The sequence below is a fragment of the Passer domesticus genome, chromosome 5 (genome assembly GCF_036417665.1).
Source record: "Passer domesticus isolate bPasDom1 chromosome 5, bPasDom1.hap1, whole genome shotgun sequence".
Classification (NCBI taxonomy): domain Eukaryota; kingdom Metazoa; phylum Chordata; class Aves; order Passeriformes; family Passeridae; genus Passer; species Passer domesticus.
The window spans coordinates 77,725,328-77,748,844 of record NC_087478.1 but is presented as its reverse complement, the minus strand read 5'-3'; the positions used below and the strand labels follow the sequence as shown (position 1 = coordinate 77,748,844).

At 41.0% G+C, this 23,517-nt stretch overlaps 1 protein-coding gene across 8 annotated transcripts in view; it reads right to left on the bottom strand.

The window, feature by feature from the left end:
- The window catches only part of CACNA1C (calcium voltage-gated channel subunit alpha1 C), a 453,063-nt gene that overhangs the window by 402,992 nt on the left and 26,554 nt on the right, over positions 1-23,517 (bottom strand). The window contains exon 1 of one of the 8 annotated variants that reach the window (XM_064421277.1): positions 8,638-9,132. The exons of 6 other annotated variants lie outside the window; for them this stretch is intronic. In XM_064421277.1, coding sequence (XP_064277347.1) covers positions 8,638-8,686 — 49 coding nt within the window. In that variant the 5' untranslated portion in view covers positions 8,687-9,132. Of the gene's footprint in view, positions 1-6,568; positions 6,875-8,637; positions 9,133-23,517 lie in introns of those variants that run through there. One more of the 8 variants, XM_064421275.1, reaches the window with a different exon arrangement.

Here is a 23,517-nt window from a genome sequence, read left to right as displayed (position 1 = left end):
TTAGCAAACAATTCTCAAAGAAAACTGTGGAGAATTTTTTTTTGAGAACTCAGCAGTGTGTGCTGCTACCTGCAGGACCAGCTCCTCCCAAACACCTGCTAACAAACATTTCACACTCAGAATTTGTGCAACTGAGCCAAAGCCAGTGAGAATCTGCCAGGCAAGATATTGGAGTTCTGCAGCTAAAGCCATTCACTGATTTATGAATTCAACTTTTGATGCTGCTGGCACTAAACATAACTGATGCCTGCAAATCTCTGGCTTTTCACTTAAAATTTTCACTTAGGTGAAAGTGATGTAAAAAATTTCATGTAATCCACTCCTAGCTATTGCTCCTGGATACAGTCACACTAAAGTTCCATTAAACCCACAATTAAACCTGATCACTTTCAATTTGCACCCCATAAACGCCTTTTACTTCTCTCTAAAGACACCAATTTGAATTTAAATTACACCTGAAAACACTCTGTGCATCTATACAATTTATAATAGGCAATAATAACAGGCAATATACAATTTATAAAAGCAATAATAGGCAATTTAATTATCATATGTGAATTTCAGCACACAGGTGAAGCTTTCCTCCCTGCATGAGTCTACTTGTTCACAACTCCAGAGAGTGATGAATGCTATGGATTTCCTCTGTTTTCTTAATGACCCTTGGGTCTATGCAACTTCATTTGCCGACTTTGCTGTCAATATGTTAAATTCATCCCAAGGAAATCGGACTTACTTCAAACGTCTAATATTTACATGTAGGGTCTGCATGGAAAATGTTCTTTTGTGAAATAAGTGGAAGCTACAAGATGGAAAACTCAGCGAAGTTTGGCATTATAGGTCAGTCTTAACTTTCAGCTTCATGATATTTGTCAATCTGCATCAGAAATAAAGTTCAACATAAATCCCCTATGCAGTTTATTCAGGTGCAATAATTCATTTTGTCCTTCAAAACACATCAATTTTAATTCCTGTATTCACACAGACTACATTTGCTTCTCACACAGGTCATTGTTGCATTCCTGGAGCTAAAATTCAGAAACTCTACTACTAACTGCTGCATCACACAAGTTGCAGTTTCAAAATCATAATTTTTGCCAGTAGTACATGAAACCAAATAAAGCTGCTTCCTAAGCTTACAAGCAAAGAGACACAAGTATTCTTTTTGTCTGTATAAAATATTATTTCTTCTGACAACAAGCATTAGAAGAATATCTGATGTAACAGTAATGTATATTAAATTTCCAAAATTACATATTAAATTTAAAAACTGAGGCATCTTAAGTCTTATACCCAGCTTGCCATATTGGAGAATGGGAGCCTTTTTTTCTCCCTTGGAAAAAAGAATCTGAAATCTGATCAGTAACATGACTTTGTTCCTACAATGCCTTTAGGAAGAAATGTTGAGTTAATTACTCAATTAGAGCATATTTACTTTGTAATTATAATGTCATGTTCAGTCATATTTAATTGTTTTTTCCAAAATACCCAAAGGCAACCATACACATAGTGGGTTAAAAACCTGAATATTTTAGACAAATAATGCCATTTAGAGAAGGTTATTTTAAATATATCATAGAGTATTCTTTAAGGTTAGATGGTTCTGAAACAATATTTTCCTTACAACAATTAACTCTTTAAGACTTATGTACAAAATCCAAAAAGAGTTCCTGTGCAATCAGATTTCTGTTTATTACTGTGTCTGGTTTGAAAACCACTAAGTTTCCAGTCACCCTTAATAATTATTTTAGTTTCATCTTCTGTCTTTTATTAAAGAAGCAAATTTTCCCTCCCTCCTGAATTTGTTGAGTTTCTTGCTGCCCAGGTGAGACTTGTATGTTTATTTTATTTCTTGACAGATGCCAGGTTCAATGACTTTTCTTTTTTTCCCCCCACAAATAGGGCTTCAACTGGTACTCTGCTAATTTCTCCCAGCTGCTGAAGGACATTCAACTTGCTGGTGTTTTGTCATGAACTCTGAATGTTTTGCCTGCTGAGACAGCCACTAAAATTTAGAATTTTCTATGTGAGACTGAAAAAAACACAGACACGTACAGGAAAAAAAAGGAAAACTGCAGAAGTCCTCTACAAACACCGTTTCAGCATTCCTGTACAAGCTTCTAACATCCCAGAGATTCCCAAAAAAGCAAACTATTCCAAAACTGGAGTGATGCACTGAGGCAGAAGCCCCTCAAACAGCCTCTGTGTCTGATTAAGCACAGAAAAGTGGCAGCAGCTCAGCTCTTGGGTGACACTGGGAAATGAGCTCTCCATCTTCATGGACACAGATTGGAATACACAGAGCAGATACCAGGAACAACGTGGTGAGTTTGTTTGTTTGTTATGAGGGTAATTAAATTACAGTTTGCAGTGAGTTTGGGTAAGCTCCATCCTCAAAGACGTTCAGGATTTGCCTGGGCATGGCCCTGAACAACCCCTTTAATTAAACCTGTTTGGAGTGGGGTGTTGAGCAGCCCAGCTCCCTCACATCACACAGTACCATTTTGTTTAATCCTCCCTTCCCAGAAATGCAATTTTTGCACTGAAATCCGTGCCAGGGATAGCGGCAGCTCCCAGAGCTGTGTTTTTGGGAAGGATGCCTGGGAAGGTGACATAGAGAGCAGCCCACCTTCAAAACCATCAGCAGTCACTTCTCCTCAACCTCATCTCCTCCTGAGGATGAACTGTGCTAATAATCTCTCAGCTCTAGATTGCAATAACTCAACCTTGCTGTCTGGACAGCTGCCAATTTGACCAAATAAAGACAAAATGTGATTCCATCAAATCTTCTGTCACCTTCCACAACACATATATTAACCTTTTCTCCTTAATTTTTTCTTTTTTTGCCCTCACACATCTCTCACGGACTAGCAAAGGCACCTATCCAAACCACACAATCTTTAATGTTGTGTTTGGGTTCCTGGAGGAAATTCAGTCGGGTTTTTTGTTCTGGAAATATCTATACATGGTACAGAGACACCTGTGACTCTTCCAGCTGGAATAGACCTGTCCTGAAACCATCACAAGTTCTTCAAGAAGTTTATTCCACTCTCATGGTTATGCCTCACCCACAGAAACTGACAGAAATTGTTCCAGCATTCTTCCTTTGCTTTCAGAAAAAGGGTTTATGTATTATCAACTGCACCATGATGTATTTCACAACAACCCTGCAATAGCAACAGTTGCCTCTGTGATCATAAAATCTTTCTATTGGATACCAGAGATCCCAACAGGACCCTTCCACCACCTGAACCCACTCCTGCTCTCTGCCAGGAGCACCACAAGCCCACCCCTGCCCTCTCTGCACTGGAGACTGACTGGCATTTCCTCCCTCATTGGAAAAAAAAAAAAAAAAAAAAAAGGAAAAACTGAGGAAAAAAATAAAGTTTAGCATAACTTAAATGCACAGTGATGCTTTTACTCCAATAAAACACAATTTCTAAAAATGGTAATATTTTTTAACTTTCCTTGGTAACACTACTAAGACGAAATGCCAATTTTAAGTTAGGTAATAGAGGAACTATCAGAAAAAGAAGAGTGTTCAGTGGCCACCAACATGTCTGAACCCTTAATAGCATTTTCTCTTTGTAAAATTCATGATGCTGAAATCCAGTAATAAACATTTTAATGAATACACTTGCTCTCAAATTCCTATCATCCCCACTACCTAAATAAACCCAGCATTTCAGATAAATGATTGACAAAAAATATACTGGGTTTGTATACAGTCTTAAAAAAATAGGCAATTGAACCATTTAATAATATTGTGTTTTGTAAAGCATATGTCTGCCACTGGTAAAAGCTTTCTTTGGTGTTGATCTGATTTGTTGTGTTCAATAATTTAAGAGATACTTTTACTGCACGCAGTCACATCTGTTATGTTGGTTGATAGTCAATAAATTTAGAGAACACTTGCTCAGAGGAGCTCCTTTATTTGCTGTTGCTGAACTTGAATGACTCCGTTCTTTCATTATTTCCAAGAAAGAGTTAAACAAGACATGTCCCATCAGCAAGCTGATGGCCACAATGACAATTCACACACACACAAGAAGTAAATTTAAGAGTGACTGCCATTCAGGTAAACCCTATTTCAAGCATGGATGTAGAACCATTTTCCACAAAACTGAAAGAAAGCAAGCCAAAACTGAGTACATATGGCAACGCTGCAGTTACAGAACGTATTCTCTGAAGTGTTTTGAGGAAACAAAACAAAAAGATGAGGACGAAGAAATCAAATTAAATGTATCTCAGTGGGATAAATTAATCCCACATGGCAAGGCTGTGTCATGTCTACTACAGTGAATTCCTCAGATGTAACCCCAAAAAACAGATGAGAGATGCAAGCAAGAGGGGGTTCATAAAGGTGCCTTGGCTGCAGAGAGCACACCAGGTAAGGGCTCAGGACAGCACTGCAAACTTCAGCAAGATCCACTCAGCAGGAACACTGATGATGACCTAACCAAAGCTGGTCTTTGTGACTGAAGAAGATTTCAAAGAAAACCTTTCAAAAGGATATGCTTTAAATTCCATGCCTTTTGCAGGACACTTAAATACTCCTTTTAAGGATAGGAAATGCTTGAAAGCACTTAAATACCTTCCTGAAGGCTCTACTGGCAGCTTTCACAAATAAATGCAGTACACTGTCTTATGCAGAGTGTTTAAGTACTATCACTTAACATTATGTTAAATATTTTATATTACACTGCTATCTCATATTATACTGAATTAAATGCTTCACACCAATCAAAAGTTCCAAGTACTTTGAGGCAGAAGATAATACCTCATAAATACAAATGTTTATTGTTAAATCAGGGGAGGTTGGAATTCTAGTGCTGCATCTTTAACCAGTGATTCAGACTCTTTTTCTCCAAAATCCTGAAGATAAGCTGTTTCAGACCACATAGAGGTATTCTTTATGCCCCATAACTAATGCCTACCATGACCAAGCCTTACTGTAAAACAAGAGCACAAGAGCAAATGCTCAAAAATGACGTCTAAGTTTGCTAATATGGTCACTTTGCCACCATGGAAAGAGCATGGCTCCTCCTACACGTGAAAGCATTGCCCCAAAACAAACAGGAAACAAAATGGATATTCTGAAAATAGAGCAGAAAATTAAAGCAAACACCCAATAAATCCTAGTGCCTACAGCCAATGGTTTTGTTTTGTAGCACAGCATGAGACAGATTTCAGCTCTTCAGCTGAAATCAGCTGTGAAGTGTACACAATCATCTCTATTTATACCTGCAAAGTTAAGAGGAATATTTGTGGGTTTGACCCTCATTTCAGGTCAGAAAATACATTAGGGACTATGCTGGTGGCTTGACCCTCTCGCTATCAATAGGCTTCCGAGAAATAAAGGGTATACTAATTAGTTCTTAATTTAACAGATACAGGAGATACAAGGACTGTGGAAAGAGTGTCTTACAGGGAAACATTTCAAGAACAGGGTATGTGCAGGTTAGGAAAGGAGGTTGCAAGAAGACCTAATTATGGTTGACAAATACCTGAGGGGGTTCTCTTTCTACAAGCAGCAGGTAGAAATCTGTTCAAAATACGCAATAAGGACAAAGCCCAAAGGCATTTATCTGAAATTGAAGGCAGGGCAGTTCAGACACGGTAGCAGAAACGGCTTTTCGCTCAGAGGATCATTACTGCACGGAATAAATGACCTACCAGGGGCTCTTCAATCCTAATGAATTTTATGCCGGGATAGGCACCCACGGCTCCAGCAGGAGAGCCGGGCTGGCCGCAGCATCCCGGGCTGGCCGCAGCATCCCCCGGGCAGCGCCGCCCGCCGAGCCCCGGCAGATCGCCGGGCTCCGCGGCCCTGCAGTGCCACCTTCCGGGAGAGGCACCGGGACCCCGCTCCCCTCCCCTCCCCGGGGCTCAAAACCACGGCAAAACCTCCTCCTTGGGCTCCTCTCCTGCCGCACCTGCCCGGCACACGGCGCAGCGAATTTAACGCGGTCCGAGCAGCGCCCCGGAGCCGGGCGGGCTCGTTCCCTCCCCAGGGAGGGCTGCAACACGTGGGTTTGCGAACCCATTTTCTGTTTTCCTTCAAGAGAGCAAAGTTTTCGACGGCGTTAAGAGGGAACCCTCTAAAGATGCCCGTCTAGGATTCCACCCAGTCCCACAATGTGCACTAGATGTGATGTAGATAGTTTTGGGAGCTTTTGCTGGCGCTTCTTGGGTGGGGTTTTGTCATTTTCTAGACAAACATAAGCTGTATCAATGGGTAATTACTGTTAAAAAAATATACTCCATTGTGTGGCAAAAAAACGAACATTGTGTCTCAGCATCAACAAATTCTTTACTTGCCTTTGTGCAATAGGAGACTGTCATGAAAGCACAGCAGGCTTAGCATCCAAAAAACCAAGGAAATTCTTACTTTAAGGCCGAAGATTTTCAGGATACCTAGCCACATCCAGAAGTGTAAAACAAGTATTATTACAAACCTACCCAAACTGGCAGTTAAGAAGCCAGCAAAGCCCTTCCAAACACAATTCCTGTTCCCCACAGCCCTCACAATGTAACTAATGGCCTCTCTACGCTTTATTTATTTATTTACCTTGAGCAAGCCCTGTTGGAGCAGCTCTCCTGCTGCCCAGGTAGCTGAGTGTGAGCTCAGGTGGGCTGGCCGGCATCAGACCTGTGCAGGCAGCAGCTGCTAGCAGAGGCCTGCTCACACCAGTCACATCCCAACAACAGGCATCAAAATTTGCCTTGCACCACCAAGAATGCTCCACTACCTGGAACATTCACCTTGCTGCCAGCAACTGGGCAAGATGCAAGAGCAAGGACTGGTCTAAATCAGTCCTGCATGTAGCAGACCAGGATCCCAGTCCTGGCTTCATCTTCTACCCCCCTCCTGTCACTACCTTGCGACTGGCAATCTGTGGCTGCTTTAATGGCTCCATTCCACCTCGTGATTGGTTTGCTCCCGTCTCCTCACCACCAGGTTTTCTTGACTACTGATCAATTTAACCTCTCAGGTGCTGTTTGCATAAAACAGAAATAGATTGTAAATAAATGGCAACCTGAGCGCTATCAGGGAACAGGACTCTCTTCCACCTGGCTGATTTTCTGTTTGCTTTAGAAGTTGTTCTTTCACCTGGGAGTAATGACAATCCGCATCAAGAGACAGATGCAAAACTGTTCCTCCAATTATATAATCACTGCAGCTGATAAGGAGGGAGCTGGATTTAGGTTGCCATAGCGTTGGCATATTGCTATGGAGGCTGAGCTCTTCATCCACTTTATCAGCGCTGGACCAGGAAGAGCAGCCCAATTATGCCTGCCGAATGCATGTGCTGCAGACTCGCTCCCGCTTGGAAGAAGCACTCCGGATCAGGGGCTGCTTCCTTTCCCCTCCCACCTCATTTCGGTGGAGCGCTTTAGGGCTGGGGGGGGGGGTGCCGGGTGGTTTTATTCTTTTTAACCTGCATTTAATCGGCGGGAGGGTGGTGTTGTCTCTAAACCCCGCTAGCCTTGCACCCCTGAGGGCTGCCCCTCCAAGGGCTCGGGGGGCTCGGCGGGGCACGCTGGCCCCGGAGCAGGTGCTGGATGCTGGCAGGGAAGTTGTCGCCGGCCGGAGGAGGGGAGGGGCTCTGCCCCGAGGACCAGGCGGGGGCGATGAGGGAGAAGTTGGCCGGGGCTGGGGGTTCTGCCGTGGGGAGAGAGAAAAAGAGAGAGAGACACCCCGGCAGCTGCTCCCGGAGGAGCGCTGCTCTTCCCTCGCCGAGGGGAGGAAATGGCTCTGCCTGCTCTGCAACACCGACGTGTGTGTGCAGCCACGGCTGGAGCGAAGGGAGGGGAGGGGAGGGAGGGAGTGACACCATGCAGGTAACGGGATAAAAATAACTTCAGGAACGGCACATCGGGGTTGGGCGGGGGCGGGGGAAGGCTTCTGGAGTTTGGACAAACAAAGTTTTACTACAGGGAATAGCGGGGGACATTTGCTAATGCCGAGGAGCAACAGCACGGGGTGGTATCCATGATGCAGGCGATGCTGCGAGGAGCTGGGCGAGAAATCCCTGCCCCAAGTGAAACCCAACTTTCATTTTAATACAGGCACCCCCGGTGTCCCTCGTTCTCTCAGCATGAGCGCATGTATGGTGCACATGTGTGTAAACAGATAATTCTCCCTTCCCCTCCCCTTTCGTGTGAGAGATTGGAAATCGCGTAAGAGAAGGGAAGGGCTCCTCTCCCGGAGCCTCGGGAAGCCGTACCCAGATGGAGGTTGGGGGGACCGGGAGGGGGTTAATTGGGAGAGACCCCCTAATTCTGGAAGCCCTGCGAGTTAACCCTCGTCTGACACGGCTCCCCCGAGCCCCCGGCCCCGGCGCGCAGCCCCCTCGCCGGCCGCCCCTCCTCGCCCCTCCGCCCCAGAAGGCGACGACGGCGACTTAAAGCAACTTTTCTTTGCCCGGGCTCTCCTGAGAAGCAGCCGTTCTGCGGGGGGCTGCGGGGGTCTCCCCGGAGCACGCCCGGCCGGGGGGAGCTGTGTGCTCCCAATGGAAGCCGGTGTCCAAGGCTGTCCTCTGCCTGTGGCGGCGGCTGAGCCGAGCCGGGAGATAAGGGACAAAGGGCAGGGGAGGGAACGGTTGCTAGGTCCTCGGAGGTAAATCTCAGGCTTACCTTGATGGTTTTCTTCTGGAATGTACATCCTCTTGTTTTCATTGACCATTTAAAACGAGTCCAGAATAATCCCTCCGAAAATCGGCTTGGTAAAATTCAAGGAAGAATGGAGCTGCAGAATTTTGCCTTTTATTATTACCTGATTCCCATTATTGCATCAAACACCAAAAACTGATCCTTTCCACTACTGCCTCCTTTAGTGAAATTGCAATGCATCCTCAGTACATCCGGGCCCCTTCCAAGAATTTAGCACAGCACCTCTGGCTGTTAAACCATAAAAAAGAACAGGAAGGGGGGAAAACGAGAGGAGGGGTGGGGGGGGGAAAGGAAAAAAAAGCAAAAGCATCCAGGACAAACCTCTGAGGGTTAAATGTCTTTTTAAAATCCACCAACTATAAGATTAACAACAGGAGGACGAGGAAAAAAAAATGAAAAAAAAAAAAGGGGGGAGATGTTCAAACGCTGCTGCTCCTCCTCTTCAAAGCCATTCTGAGCGCGTTGTGTTGGCAGGGAGCTGTTTCTGCAGAGGAAGAGAGCACAGTCCCAGCCCCTTACTCCCTCCCCTCCCTCAGCGCGCTCGCTCCCCGCTCTCTCCCTCTCGCCGACAGACAGACACACTGAACGCTTCCAGATGTTCCAGCTGCGGCGGCTGCACGCAGCTTCCCCGCGCACGGCGCTGGGAGACGCCGGACTCGATCTGAAAGTTTAACACGCTGCCTGCCTCCACTGCGCCTGCTGAAGCCTGGCCACAGACATGACGTCAAGGAGGCGAGCTGGAGCCGGCTGCTGCCTGGGGGAGCGGGGGCCGGGCCGGGCAGCGCCGGGGGCCGGGCCGGGGCAGGGCAGGGCCGGGCGGCGGCACCGCGGCACCGGCCCCGCTCCGCGCTCCCGGCAGAGCGGGCTCTGCCCTGCGGCTCGGCGGGTGTGAGCTGCATTTCGAGCCGCTGGCTCCGCCGGAGCCCCCGCGGGCACGGCAGGCAGGCAGCGGGAGGGAGAGGCGCCCAGGGGTGAGCGGCACGGAGGAGGAGGGGATGCGCAGATGTTGAAACGGATTAATCAAGCTAGGATTTGCAAAATCCTTGGTGGGAACGCCGGAGTGCTCCGCCGGTATCCCGCCACTTGCCTTAATTATGCCTGTCGTTTGGCCCTCTGTAATTGGAGCCTCCGCAGAGAGCGAGAACGACTCCTTTGAAATGAAATGCGAACTGAATGCAGTGCATGTTAAACCTATCTGGACTCTCCGAGCTGCCATGTTAAACAAGAGATGCAGAGTCCTACTACACTCCTCAGAACCACTGCAGAAACTGCCACAACCCGAAGAACTGAACGCTCTGACATGCACGGAGGTGAACGCCTGGAATACCGAGTCCTAGGTGCAAACCCAGGGCTGTAGATTCTCACCATAACCCAGTATCCACCTAACATCACATGCAGGCAATACTATTTGTGGAGCTTGGAACACCGTGGTTATTTCCTTGCAAGTGGTTTTCCATTTTAACTAGAAAAAAGGAGTATTTACAATTCGTAATATCCCTATAAAAGAAATACTTTTGAACAAACTTAGTGCCTTCTCTACAGATGCCTTTCAGTATCAAATATCCATCTCCTCATGGGGCTTTCTCCTCTCCACTTTATTTGAGCTGTCTTTCAGATGGAACTCAAAATATTATAGTAAGCATCACCAGCTAACAGATTCATGGAAAGGAACCCAAAACAACCCCACCACACACAACCCATCCATTTGGAACTACAAGAAAAACTAGAATAGATGTAAAGCACTCACCGAAAACTGGATGCAGCCAAATCACTTGTCCTAAATAAAGGTCATTTTGGTTTCTAATAACCAGTGATCATCACAACTCCTGCATTAGATGCTTTTCAAAGGGTAATTAACCAACACCATATTGCCATTGACAGCATGTAGAGGCACAGCTTTATTTCTGACTCAGGAGGAAGAGTTCCTCTGAGCAATTAAAATACTCTGTCCTCTCTTGCCTAGTTTTTCTCTAATAATGTCACATGCACTTACCCATTTAATTTACCAGATCAGGCAAGACCTTAGCTAGAGGTAGGATGGCAATATATTGGCTTTCATTTCCAGTTCCAGTTTCCTTTTCTTAAAAACCTCCTCCTTTCACCATTATAAAAAGGACTGAACAGAAGACACTTCCCTGCCTACATTTGTTGTGTAAATGTACATTTTGTTTTTCTCTTGTGACCACAAATCCTTGCCATTTTGAGTTGTGCTAACTCCATTTTTTCCACCCATGAGTCAACTGAGCCTTGCATGATTCACCTTTCCATGGACAAGGTATCTTGGGAAGTAAACTCCTGCTGACCACCCCTGCCCAGAAATCAAACACTGCTGGAGCACCTGTAAATGTTTCTTTTGCTTTTCTTGGGTGACATCCTCAGCTAGCTGAGGATTAATGTACAGTATTATTTAAACAGTTAAAATCCACATAGCCCTGCTGTATGCCAGCTCACATATGTATGCAGGCACATACACAAGCTGTCTCTGACACCTACAAATCTTTTCCTCCGTTCTTTATCCCTCTCTCTCTGCCAAGCTCCCACAGTAGGACACAAGTTGGGCCAATTACCAAAAAATCAAATACCGAAGAAAAATAGAACGAGAAACAACACTATTAGCTGGCATTAATTTCTCCAGCATAAATAAAATTCTACTATAACTTGAGGTTTCCTTACTCAGCAATTCTAATAAAATAATTTCCTATACAGAGAAGTGGAAAGATACTGATTGTAGGATTTAGATGGAAAGATCCTGTTAATGAATCAGGTGGCATAAGAGTGAACACCACACCTTCCCCTGAAATATTTGCATTGTCCAAGTGCACAAAGAAGATGTAGTCCATGAAAACGGGCTTGGTAAAGAGGCATTTGAAGTAAAAATGCTTGTAAGATTTTTTCTTAATGTGATTGCTGAAATGCAAATTTAATATGGATTCCATCAGGTAAGAACTTGAGGTGTTAACCTTTATGGAAACTAGGAAAATCAGCCTTCTTCAGAGTTCAATCCCCACAGACACACCCTAAGAGGAGTATACAAGTGAGCGATCAGCTTTAAAGAAAATTATGAAAAAATCCTTATTTCAGTACAAAACCAATTCAGAAGTTCTGACATGGCAGCCAGCAGATTTGGAGATGAGATGGACAATGTAAAGATCAGACACCAGGGTATCTATCTCACACTGGCCTGCATCAGTGCTTGTGGACTTCCCCTAAGCCCATGATGACAGACTGGACAAATCATCCAATGTGTATTCAGCCTTAGGCCTCTCTAAGGTGAGACACAAATTTTCTGTCCCATGCAATGTTGCAAGAAGAAAAATTATTCTCCAACTGCTCTGAGAACAATCGTGATGAGGGCCATATAAAGCACCAAGTCGGAGATTCCTGGAAAACTGCTGTTTAAAGTTCTGAAGTGTCAAAAAATGACTTGCAGGGTACATACTGTGAACATGCAAGTCCATTTTTCATGCCAGGAATGTTTTGTTCTGTGTACAATACAGCAGCTCTTCCCTGTTATCCAGCCTTATAAAGAGTATACTGGGCACAACAACTTCAAAATCCAGTATAGGACCTGCATCCATCTTCAGAACAGAAATCACCTGAAGAGGTTGTGCAGCAGAACATTTCCCTGCTTCCAAAAGGAGGAATTGCTGTCATGCTGTATGGAGCAAATGGGGCTGGAAAGCAATGGGATGAAGGCAGAGCAGAGTGTGCAAAAACTCTGCACTGGACTATTTTTATAACTTATTATTTGTAAGGCTCTTTTGAGCAGTCTCAGTACTTCTAAAATGATGTAGGGTTTCCACTGGCCCTGCTGCTGTCTAATTGCAGTAGATTACGCTCACACTATTTTGGCAGTAATGCCTTCTACTCTAAAAGAAAAGGGTAAATTATTCAAAAGTGGAAAAGAAATGCATTTTATCCCAGAAATGTTCACAATACAAATGCAATTCCTTCCAGGGCCAGCTCAGAGAATTGGTGCCAGAGCTCTGTATTACTTTGCTGAAAGGAATTTTTTCCCCACAGATTTTAGGTTTTGCACCTCTGCCAGCAAACAGAGAAGGCTTCCCATAAGAATCTCCACTTTCTTGCACTGAAGACTATGGGATATTATTTTAAATAAATTACCATTCCAGCCTAAAGCAACAGCCTCAGCACACTAAAGAATCACTGTGCATGAACAACAGGATGCTCCTAAAAACTCCTGTCATTTCTGACAAGACTGCATCATTGGTCCACACACAGTAAAATTGTATTGCATGACTACAATGTGAATTTTTTTTTAATGAAATATTGATGACAATACATTTTTCTCATATTTCAGGACTGCTGTGGCAAGAATTGTTCTCCCAGTTATTTTGGATTCTTTTGAACTATGTATCATTTAAAACTGCATCATTCCCCACACTTCTTATTTGATAATGAAAAAAAAAATACCTTTTTGGACCTATGAATACAGATTTGTAAATATGTTCTTTATTTGACTTTTCTTGGTTGCTTAATTTTAATTGAAATTAAAGCAATTGATAATCCTATCTAAAGCTATTCAAAGTGTGGTCAGGAAACTGCTAACATTTCAAAATTATCAACTAGCTAGAGCACAGGAGACTTTCTCAAGATAAAAAAGTCTGGGATGGATGGGAAGCAGAAGACTGATGATCAGGATTTCTAGGTGATTTCATTTCTTGAAATCTGGAACAGCTACATACAGACAGGAACTTTTGAAATTTTATACAGCCAAAAACACTGATTTTCAAAGTTGGGAAATTTAGCTGTATTTTTCACATTCAAATTAAAAGAAGCGGTTGCTTGACCTTGAAATTTCAGGCATTAGCTTTTATATTTGCATTTAAATTTTGTCAAGCAACTACAAAAAGTTAGAAGGGAAGCAATAAGATTATCAAGGTAGTTGTATGGCCCAATAAGCATATTAAGGCCTAGTATTGGTAAATGACAGAAAATGTTAGATCTAAGGGGAAAAAGGAAAGAATTAAATAATTGACTGCTGGGCAGGAAAGAAGCTAGTAAGGAGAATAAGTGGTCATTAGACACAGAAGAGAAGGAAGTAGATGAAATTGGATGTCTGGCCAGGAGGAAGGTTTATCACCTTTGCAGAATTTAAATACAATTTTTTTTGTGTGGAAAAATTTGACGTCTCTGCCAAAAAGATTAAGGGAAAGACCCAAACTTAACAAAAAGTGTTGCACTGTGTTTATTTTAAATAAGAAATAATTGAGTCTATCTAGATTGGTTACATACTGACACAAAGAGATTTAAACTCAGCATTGTTTCACTAGCTTCTGCCAATTGAAAAAAAAGGGAGAGAGAAAAAAAAGCAAAATTGTTGTTGTTAGTACTAGTCTAAAATCATCAGTTAAACAAGATATGAACTTATAAAGTCTATAAGGACACGTACAATGAAAAATGAAATTGTAATCCCATCAGCCTACACTGCTGAAAATAATCATGCAAACTCTTGAGTGTATCTTAGATACTTGCCACAGCTTACACAACAAAAATTGAGAGCTTACTACCGTTCTCATCTTCCATCACAGTTCTAGAAAACACTCAAGAATATGGAGTTTGTAACTTGTTCTTAACTAAGAACCACAGAGAATTTTGTATTTAGGGCAAGCACAAATAGACTATTTTGGAGGGAGGGATTCTTCAAAGAATAAATGTTTGCAAGTTGCTGAGGAAGACCTGACAGTGACTAGAAGAATTACATGATGCTGACATTTGGAAACCTCAGTGGACCTAATTAGCAAACAATGAAAACTACACAAAATGAAAATAAGTAGGCAATGCAGAAAAACATATTTAGCTAGGAAAACCAACTCCAAGTATAAAATTAATAAACTGAGTTCAAAAAAGAGAAACAAATTTATGTTGGGGTGGGTTGTAAGACCAAGACCCTTCATTGTCTTTCGGAATTTAAATATTCAAAACTTTTATATCTGCTTTGTCAACACAGAAAATTATTGACAAACTGAAGGAAGCCAGCAATTTGGAGTTCTGACAGATTTTGGAGGATTTGCAATAATCACTAATGAGATAAAATAGTCTAAAAATACATCATCTTACAGATCAGCTGCAAGGAAGATGATTAGATTAATTTGTTAAAATACTCAGTTACCATGATGTTGGCCTGATATACAATGTCAACATTCCATCTTCAACAATAACTCTTTCTACACTGAAGGGCTACACTGCTAAGTGTATCTGCTTATAATGCCATCTTTGTGGTGTTCTTCTGGCTTTCCCCCCCAGTTATTTCTCTCCAAAATGAAGAAAAACACAACTCACCCAACAATCAACCTCTATGTCAACTGCAGCAACTTTATTTTGTGGGATCTTAAAATCTGTCCCACAACCTGCAGTTCTCCTATTGCCTCCTGTTAAGATGACTGGTAATTGTATTTAGTTGAATAATGATTTTGTGGTCAATACAAAATGGGCACTAAGTTAGAAACAACTTCCATATGTAGCAATGCTTGATTTCAACCCTATTTTCCAGAATTTTATGGTTACAGACTACAGGCAGACCAGAGTTATCTCAGCACCACCGAAACATTGTGTTTGATTTTTTGCAAACTGCCCTTTAAAACAAAATTAGACTACTCAAAAGACTGCTCTTTATTAAAAAAAAAAGTCAAAACACCAAAAAGCAAATGCTACACAAACCCTCATTGAATTGATTACATCATCAGTGTTAAAAATGTATATTTCATTAAGATGCCACCTTGAATAATCCCTCTGCTAGGACATCCTAAAAACTCATTTAGTGGAACTTTAAATTGTTGCAGAAGTTCTGGAAGTGTGAAACAAAGTGTTTAGAGGTGCTTTTTGCTGGAGAGATATTCAGGATATCCTGAAAAGTTTCCTGAACACTGTATAAATTAACTCTACTTCTGTTGCAGATCTGGGCTTGCACACAACAGTTATTCAAATAGCTTTAACTTAAAAATGGTTGTGTGGCTGTCACTGTGAGCTCCAAGACTGCTGAAAATAATTCCAAATACTTGTAGCAATGTGTAATGGGTGGCTGCCTGAATGGGTGCTCTCCAAAGCTTCCTCAGCTGCAGTGGAACCTTGGTGGAGCAGAAGCAGGAAAATAGGTGAAGTGACAGGCAGCAAAGTCAAGAGCATTATTTGATTTGGAGGATGATACAGTAAGGTAGTAGGTTCTGAACTGACATAGGATAAGAAATGTTCATTATGTTTGCAGTTTCTCAAAAAAAATCTGAAGCTTTAGAAGCTGAGAAAAAAATGTTATACTGTTATTTAAACTACCCCTCCAACACACAATCAGAACAATTTGTTTATGTCTCCACTTTTAATTCTCCCATCTTTGCCTAAACATGCAGACAAGCAAAATACAACAATAAACAACTTTAAAATCTGTGCTCACTGGTTCCACATGTTCTGAAGGATTTATTTATATTTTCTTAACAGAAATGGTTAAGAGTTCAGTTATTTTGTAATGCCATCAATGTGTACACTAGTTTATAAGAGTTGCATCTCCAGAAATCCAGGAGACCATGAATGACCAAGCTAAGCTCCTAACATACACAAGAAGAGGAGAAGGAAGGAAAGAAGGAAACAAAGCAAGAAAGAAGAGAAAGAAGAGAAAGAAGAGACAGTTTTATCTGAAAGTAATGTTTCATCAGAAATAAGTTTTAATCAGGTTTAATATCCTCTTTGATTCAGGGGAGAGTAAGAGAGAAATAGAGAAAGACCTATTCTGCCTGAACTTCAAAGAGAAATAGTTTTACAGTGCTGGGAAAACAGGTAGATTTCAGAATAGGTTACATCACTGGCTCAGACTGCTTCAACTGTCATTCATAACTCACCCTCTTTCAAAACACAGTGGAATTTTTTAGTCTTTATTTGATATTTGCTTTACACTATGGGAAGAGAAACTAATGATTTTTAATAAGAATAAACAAAAATAAACAAAATTAAAAGATAATGGAAAGCTCATGCCAATTACACATATAGCAAGCTCATGTAATTGCATCATTTCATTCTTTGACATTATCCTTTTTCCTGTCCCCTTCTCCTCAGCTTTTTTGCACTGTTTTCTTAAATCAGAAAAGAAAACCCCACGAGTTGTAAAGAACTGAGGTCTTGATACTGATAAAATATAATGATACTTTTCATAGGAAATCTTTCATATTGGTAAAAACCAAATAAATTCCTGACCAAATGTTGCACAAGAAGCAAACTGTAAAGAGAACAGAAGAAGCTCCATTTCCCACTTTGGTCCCTGATTGCCTTTTCAGATGTCCTCTATGTCTCATTTACCTGTGTTTCCATTAGACAGTGTGAGTCTTGTGACTTCAGAAGAAGACTGGATGAGTGAAAGCAAGATGAACATTTCAGACCTGGCTCCTTAACAACTAAATCCCTGGAGAAGTCTCTATCCAGTTCCTCGGTTTCTTCTTCTAGACTTCCAGAGCAAAACAAAGCCATGCTCTTTACAAAGAGGCATGAGTGCTCATAAAATAAAACACAGCATGATCCAAATTGATATGAAAACTTTTTTTTTCACAATGTGAGCTGTCAGGCACTGGACCATCTTTCTTTAGTCTGAAGGGTTCTTTTCTTACCTCAAAGGAACACAAAAGGTTCAAAATCTTACTCAGTTCCCTCTGTATAATTGCAATGCAAAAGGCTTGATCATTTTGTTACTTAACTGAGTAACTGTTGGACATCTTTCCTCTTCAGTCACAAGAGTCTGACTTTTATAATTATTGTATCATCTGCTGCCATCTCCTGAAGAAACACAGCTTGAACTTTGGAGAGAGGCAGGGAAATGGAGATGTCCACATTCTGAGCTTTCTACTGGTCAGTGCTGCCTGGCAGTCTCAAAGGAGAAGCGTAGCCTGAAATTTCCAGGCTGGTAGTTTCTGTGAATGTAGAAAATGGTAATATGGGACCTTCACATCCTTCTGATTCCATTTCTCTCCCATTTGAATCCCTGATGTTTGTGGCAATTGCTGCCACGCACAACAGGGGCTGCTGGTTCCACTGCAGCCCGGGGAAGGAACTCTTATCAGCATGAGCACAACAGCAGAGCAGAGAAAACACACGGAACACAAAGAGCACCTGATTTAATAAGGCATGTGTCTGCTGTTCTAACATGAACAGACATAGACTTGTGCCCAAGGGATGGACTGACAGATTTCACATTTTAAATATCTGTATTTAGCTCTACGCTACTGTACTGCTGTTTTTGCAGCCCAGCGGATGTCTACAAGCAAAAGACATCAATTAGTTGAAGAAGGAAGAAACTAGGGAGGAAATTCTGCTCTCAGAATAAAATAGGTTGACAGAAGAAGAATGCTATGGAGAGGGGAAAAAAAAAAAAGGAAAAAACAAGAAAGAAAAATGCACACCAATACCTAAACAAACTCTGCTTGGCCCAGTGACCCAAAGACATGCCAGTAAGATGATCCTGACCACAGCCTGAAATGACTCCATATCTTTACTTACATAAATCTTCCTTTTTGTGCTGGTGTATCAGCTTCAGCTTACCAGAAATAGAACTACAAAAATAGATCTATAACCATATATAAACATTTTTTTCTTCTGCGCTCCTCCAGTTTTTAAAAATCATTTTAAAATCCTACAGCTATTTTTAAACTAGATTTTTGCAGCTTAACTGGCCTAGCATATCAAAACAATGTAGTCATCAAGAGAGCTACAAAGATAGAGGAACAAGCACACTATGAAAGAATGGCAGATGGTATTATTGTCAAAATGGAAGTGAGCTGGTGGTCAAGCCTAATAATTCATTGAAAGCTACATCATGCCTGAACTTTCACACATGAAGAACACAAGGTTTAAATGTCTTCATTTATTTTTAAAATATTCTGCTGACGATTAACAAGCAGAACCCACAGATGCTCCCCAGTGCAGGGGAAATCCACATACTTTCCTGGGGAACTAGACATATGTATTTGCTAAGATCAAAACTGTTCCTAGAGAAGCTGTTGAATCTGACAAGATTTCACACAAGAATTATACCGATGTAGGTCAATTGCCTTTACCAAATTACTCCCAACTTACATTATTACAAATGAGATCACGATGCCATTTAGTCGTCAATGGAAGTAAAATCTAACCCATAAAGATGCATCTGCACTTGAGTATTCAGCAGAATGGAAGTGATGAATCACACTCTTGCCCTAAGAGTGACACAAAGGAGCAATCAGCTTGAGCTGATGTTCTGGCACCAGTTAAGAACACACTCGTGACTCCCCGTGTTCTAAGTTCCTCAGTCCTTGAGATGAAGCTCCCATAGTTTGCAGCAGCATAAAATACAGTCACTGATGATATTCAGAGCTCCTTGCATCCAAAAAAAAAAATCTTCAGAGCACACAAAAGTGTTTAAAAATAATTTTACTAGTCACAATTGACATTTGAGTTAAAGCTTCCTTTTGAATTTGCACTGTACTTTGAAATTGGAATTGAAAAATGCCATGTGAAATGATTTACTGTTGTAAGAACTTGGTCAAAATATGAATATGAATATGAAAGGGTTCAGTGAGATGCAGAATGACCATCAATTGCTGAGCTACCAGTTGTATGTTACAATTACAGAGAGGCAGCACACTGAAACCCAAACCATGGCTTTGTTAGCTCAGTACTTCTTCCAGGAGAATAATGGAATCTGCTGACCAGCTTTACTACATCTCCTGTTATCCTAATTTCTTCTTGAAGTCCCGTTGGATTAGTAACTACAACTCATCAACTGATTTTGGAAGAGCTCAATTGCTGGTACTATGGCAAGAATTACAACTAAAAGCTGAGCTATACTGGAGTGAAGGACCAAACTGCCATGTTTATATAGAATTTTAACTCTTTAAAGCACTGCAAAATATTGACTAATTAATTTTTAGAGCATCCATGAAGACAGAAAATAAAATCTTGTTCTTTATGTTTGGATTCAACCTGACTAAATCACAGTGATTTTGGAAACATTGTAGCAAAATGATACTTTTGGAGGCAAGATGCAAGGTGTTTTCAAATAAAGCAGGGCGTCAGGTCAGTCCTGTGCTAGGAAATTAAAAGGTGAGTAGGTGGCTGCCTTGCAGTATTCCTGGATGTTAATATTCCCCTCTCTGTCCAGAATTACCTCTGAGAATAAATGTTTAATGGACCCTCACAGGAAAGTACCTTCAACTTAGCTTAAAAAGAGTTCTGTAGTTTTTTTAAAAGAAAACTTAAACTCCATGCCAGCTTCCACCTACTTTTTGTCTTTCTTTATATACTCAGTGCTCCAGCATACAACAAATATTCTCTTCCTAATGCATCAAACAAGACACTTTGAAGTGTTAGGTCTTTCAAAGACAAAATGAATGGTAGACATGGGGGTCAAGAGTAAGGGGTAAAAGGTAAATCACAATTGGACTCCCAATTAATTTTGTATTTTCTGAGCCATGAGTAAGGAAAGCTACACAACTAAGGGCATCCTTTCCTGGTGGAGCTGGTGGAGCCAGAAAGTGTGACGTGATGTGATGGAGATAATATTAATTATTAATCTTCTCTTGACCAATCAAGAGTGCTGCTTCACTTTGGTTTGGGGAGGAAGGCTGCAAAGCCAAGGGGATCTGTCATTCTAAGGAAACATGAAGCAAGAATTTCCCCTTGTTCAGACACGATTTGGGTTTTATAATCAGTACCCAAAGTTTTAGGCAGACCTTTATCTTCAATTTTTATTTAAGAGAGCTGTCACAGTATTGGGAATACCTGTCTTCAAAATACATTCAAATTTGCATTTTTTTATTTGGAGCTGTGGATCATTGCTCTGTGGGCACTTCTCTTCCCCCCAGACTGTCCTCTAAGACAATATTTGAAAAGTCAAAGCACTAACTCAAGTCATTTCTTTTACTCCCTGACACAATTTAGCACTTTACAAGGAATGTGCTAGAGTTCCTTTCATTGAGCTGAAAAAACACCACAGTATGTTACACCATTTTCCTGAGCTTCAGAAGAGAAATTCAGGATATTTCTTTACTCTTTCAATCCCAACAATGTAGGATTTTGCAAATAAGGAAGTATTTCTAAACAACGCAAATTTGGATACAATTTTGATACTGGAGCATTAACAATTGCCTCCACCTTCAAATCACTTGGGCCACATCCTGCAGGTCTTACATTCATTCAGGTAAAATGTTAATCAACCTAAGTAGCGACTTCAGATCAATAAGAACTTCATGATTTCACATACTGTTGCTTTTCATTTTTAGTAAGGATGGATTTTCAAGTCCACATAGGTTTCCTCACAGGCAATTAAGGTAACTTTTGATCCTAAATAGTCCAGTTTTGAATTGTAATCTACTTTGAGAACACACTTTCATCTTAATACATTGTACTTTGTTGGTGATGGAATCCCCACCTATCTTCCCTTAGAAAGTAAAATGATTTTTCTAGTACCATTTGCTTTTGTTTCAATTTGAGAGGTCTCACCTCTGTGGCTAGTGTTCTGATATTTAGTATATTCTCTTCTTTCATAAACAGCAATTAAACTACCAGTCTTTGCATTTTTTAACTATAAAGAATACAGAAGTTTTAAGAAATAGTTTTCTTTATAATATTTAGTAACACAAAAGCCACTTCAAAACCTAGACTGGAAGAAAATATTTTCAGCTAAATTACATTATCAAACTTCATGCAATTTCTATTAACAATATGAACTAAAATCTGGTTTGGCTTTTCATACTGAAGTGGTACATCTGATCTTCTCAGGCACAAATGCTATTTTTAAATAAAAAACTGCTTCTATAAATATTTCAGCTTTAAACACCCATAATTCAGTTTCTCTTTTTTTTTTTTTTTTACATCTAGAATTGCAGCAAGGCCTTGGAGAGGTTAAACAACTACAAAAAACCCTAACATCCACTTAATGACTGCTAGTAGCATTTCCCCATGTTCAAAGCAGACTGTCCATAATTCAAAGGACAAGACAAGGTCACTAATAAACATCAGTGAACTGCGTCTGCTTTTGCAAGTTCCACATAAAAATAGTGCATCCCTAGGAACACAAAACAGACATAATAGACTGGTTCACATCAGAACACACACTAACACAAGAAGCTAATCATCTTTTGATTGCAAGAGGCTCTGGCTCAATTATTTTGCAACACTAGCGGCAGTCTCCTTTGTGTAGGGTTAAAAGAAAGGAAAAAAAAAGTTGCTTTGTAGCTTTAAGCAACCAGAACTAATGCCAGGATCAAATTAAGCTCTTTGTAGACGTAACTAAAAGGCTGCATTTGGCCTGCTACCATCTACACATTTGGCAGAGCTGGACCCAAAAAACTAGAGTGCACATCATGAAGGCATCGCCAGCTGAATTATCCTCTCCCACCAGAGAACACACATGCAGCAGGGTGGCAATGAAGCTGTTTTCCACCACCTTATTTCTGCTGAATGCAAAAAGTGAGTCCAAGAGGGATCAAGGGACCACTCACCTGCAGCTGTGTGTACCACAGAATATCCAAAAAAAGGAAAAGCACCCTGCATTGCCCTCTCTACACAAGCTCTGAAGAGGGAATTCGCTCACCAAGTGACCTGAGCCATGTGCTCCCCCAAAAAGTGCAGGGGAAAGCCACATGAACTCAATGGGTAAAATGTCAGCCTGCGAGAGGCCAACACGTGGAAGTTCCTACGAGTAACTTGTAGTAAAGTTAAAGCACATAAAGAAGGTGCTCCTGAATAATTGACTCTCATAATAACAAAATATCCAGGTCATCCTGAATACCTGAGTGACAATGACTACTGAATCGTCAGAGAAAGATTAATGACCTCTGAAATACTCAAAACCTTTGTTACTGGACACTTGCTGTCATTGAGTTCCAAAGGATAAGCCAGAGTACACCTTAAAATATATTGTATTTAAATAAGAAATTTACCAGCAGTCCCAAGTTCCCAACCCCCCCCCACAAAAAAAAAAAAAGGAAAAAACATGCAACATATTTTACTTTTGTTTCTTCCATACTTGACACTGTCTAAGATATCAGTTCATTGCATCTTCTGCATACTTTCCTCGTGGCTTTTCATTCTTATCCTTACTTAGCTTTCTGGGTTCAGATCAGATTTAAAGTACCAGAAAGAGAGGAAAACAATTTCTTCAGTTTCTTTGGTTTCAAGACATATTTTGATTTAGCCAAACTGTCACATCCTCCACCCTTTACTTCCCAGCCACTACACAGAGTTAGCAAGGATGTTTGTACTGACATCTTCCCATCTTTTCCTTCCTGTGCCACCATGGAAGCTGGTGTGCTCCCAGCTAAGGGTGGGAAGAGCAGTTTGTAAGTGCAGAGTAATTTATTATTGAAGCTTACAAAAAAAGGAACATACTCTTGATGTCCTTACTAAATTCTCCATGAGGGAAACAACACCATTTACATACAACACTGTCAATATTTTGACTGGCAAACTTTTTACATACTGGAAATATTTCTGAAATAATAATTCTCATTACTTTTTGCCAGCAGAAAATTGTTCATCCATGATATATTAGGTATCTTCAGAGGTATTTCATTAATATGAGCAAATCTGTGAATGTAAAGAGGGTAATAAACTCACCAAGCTACATGAGATAGATTACTGGCCAGTGCATTAGAAGTAGAAGGTAAAAATTATTGTAAATGCAGAATGACACTGGTAATTGTAACAAGAATCCAAAGCAAAATATAAACAAACAGTATCAGTATGGATTTTAAAAAAAAATTCTAAAAGCTACAGGCCAACAGATAAAACACATTAAAAATTTTCCTCTTGAATTTTTTTTTCTTGTGAGTGTCCATTTAATTTAAAGTCAACAGATTTTCTTTAAAG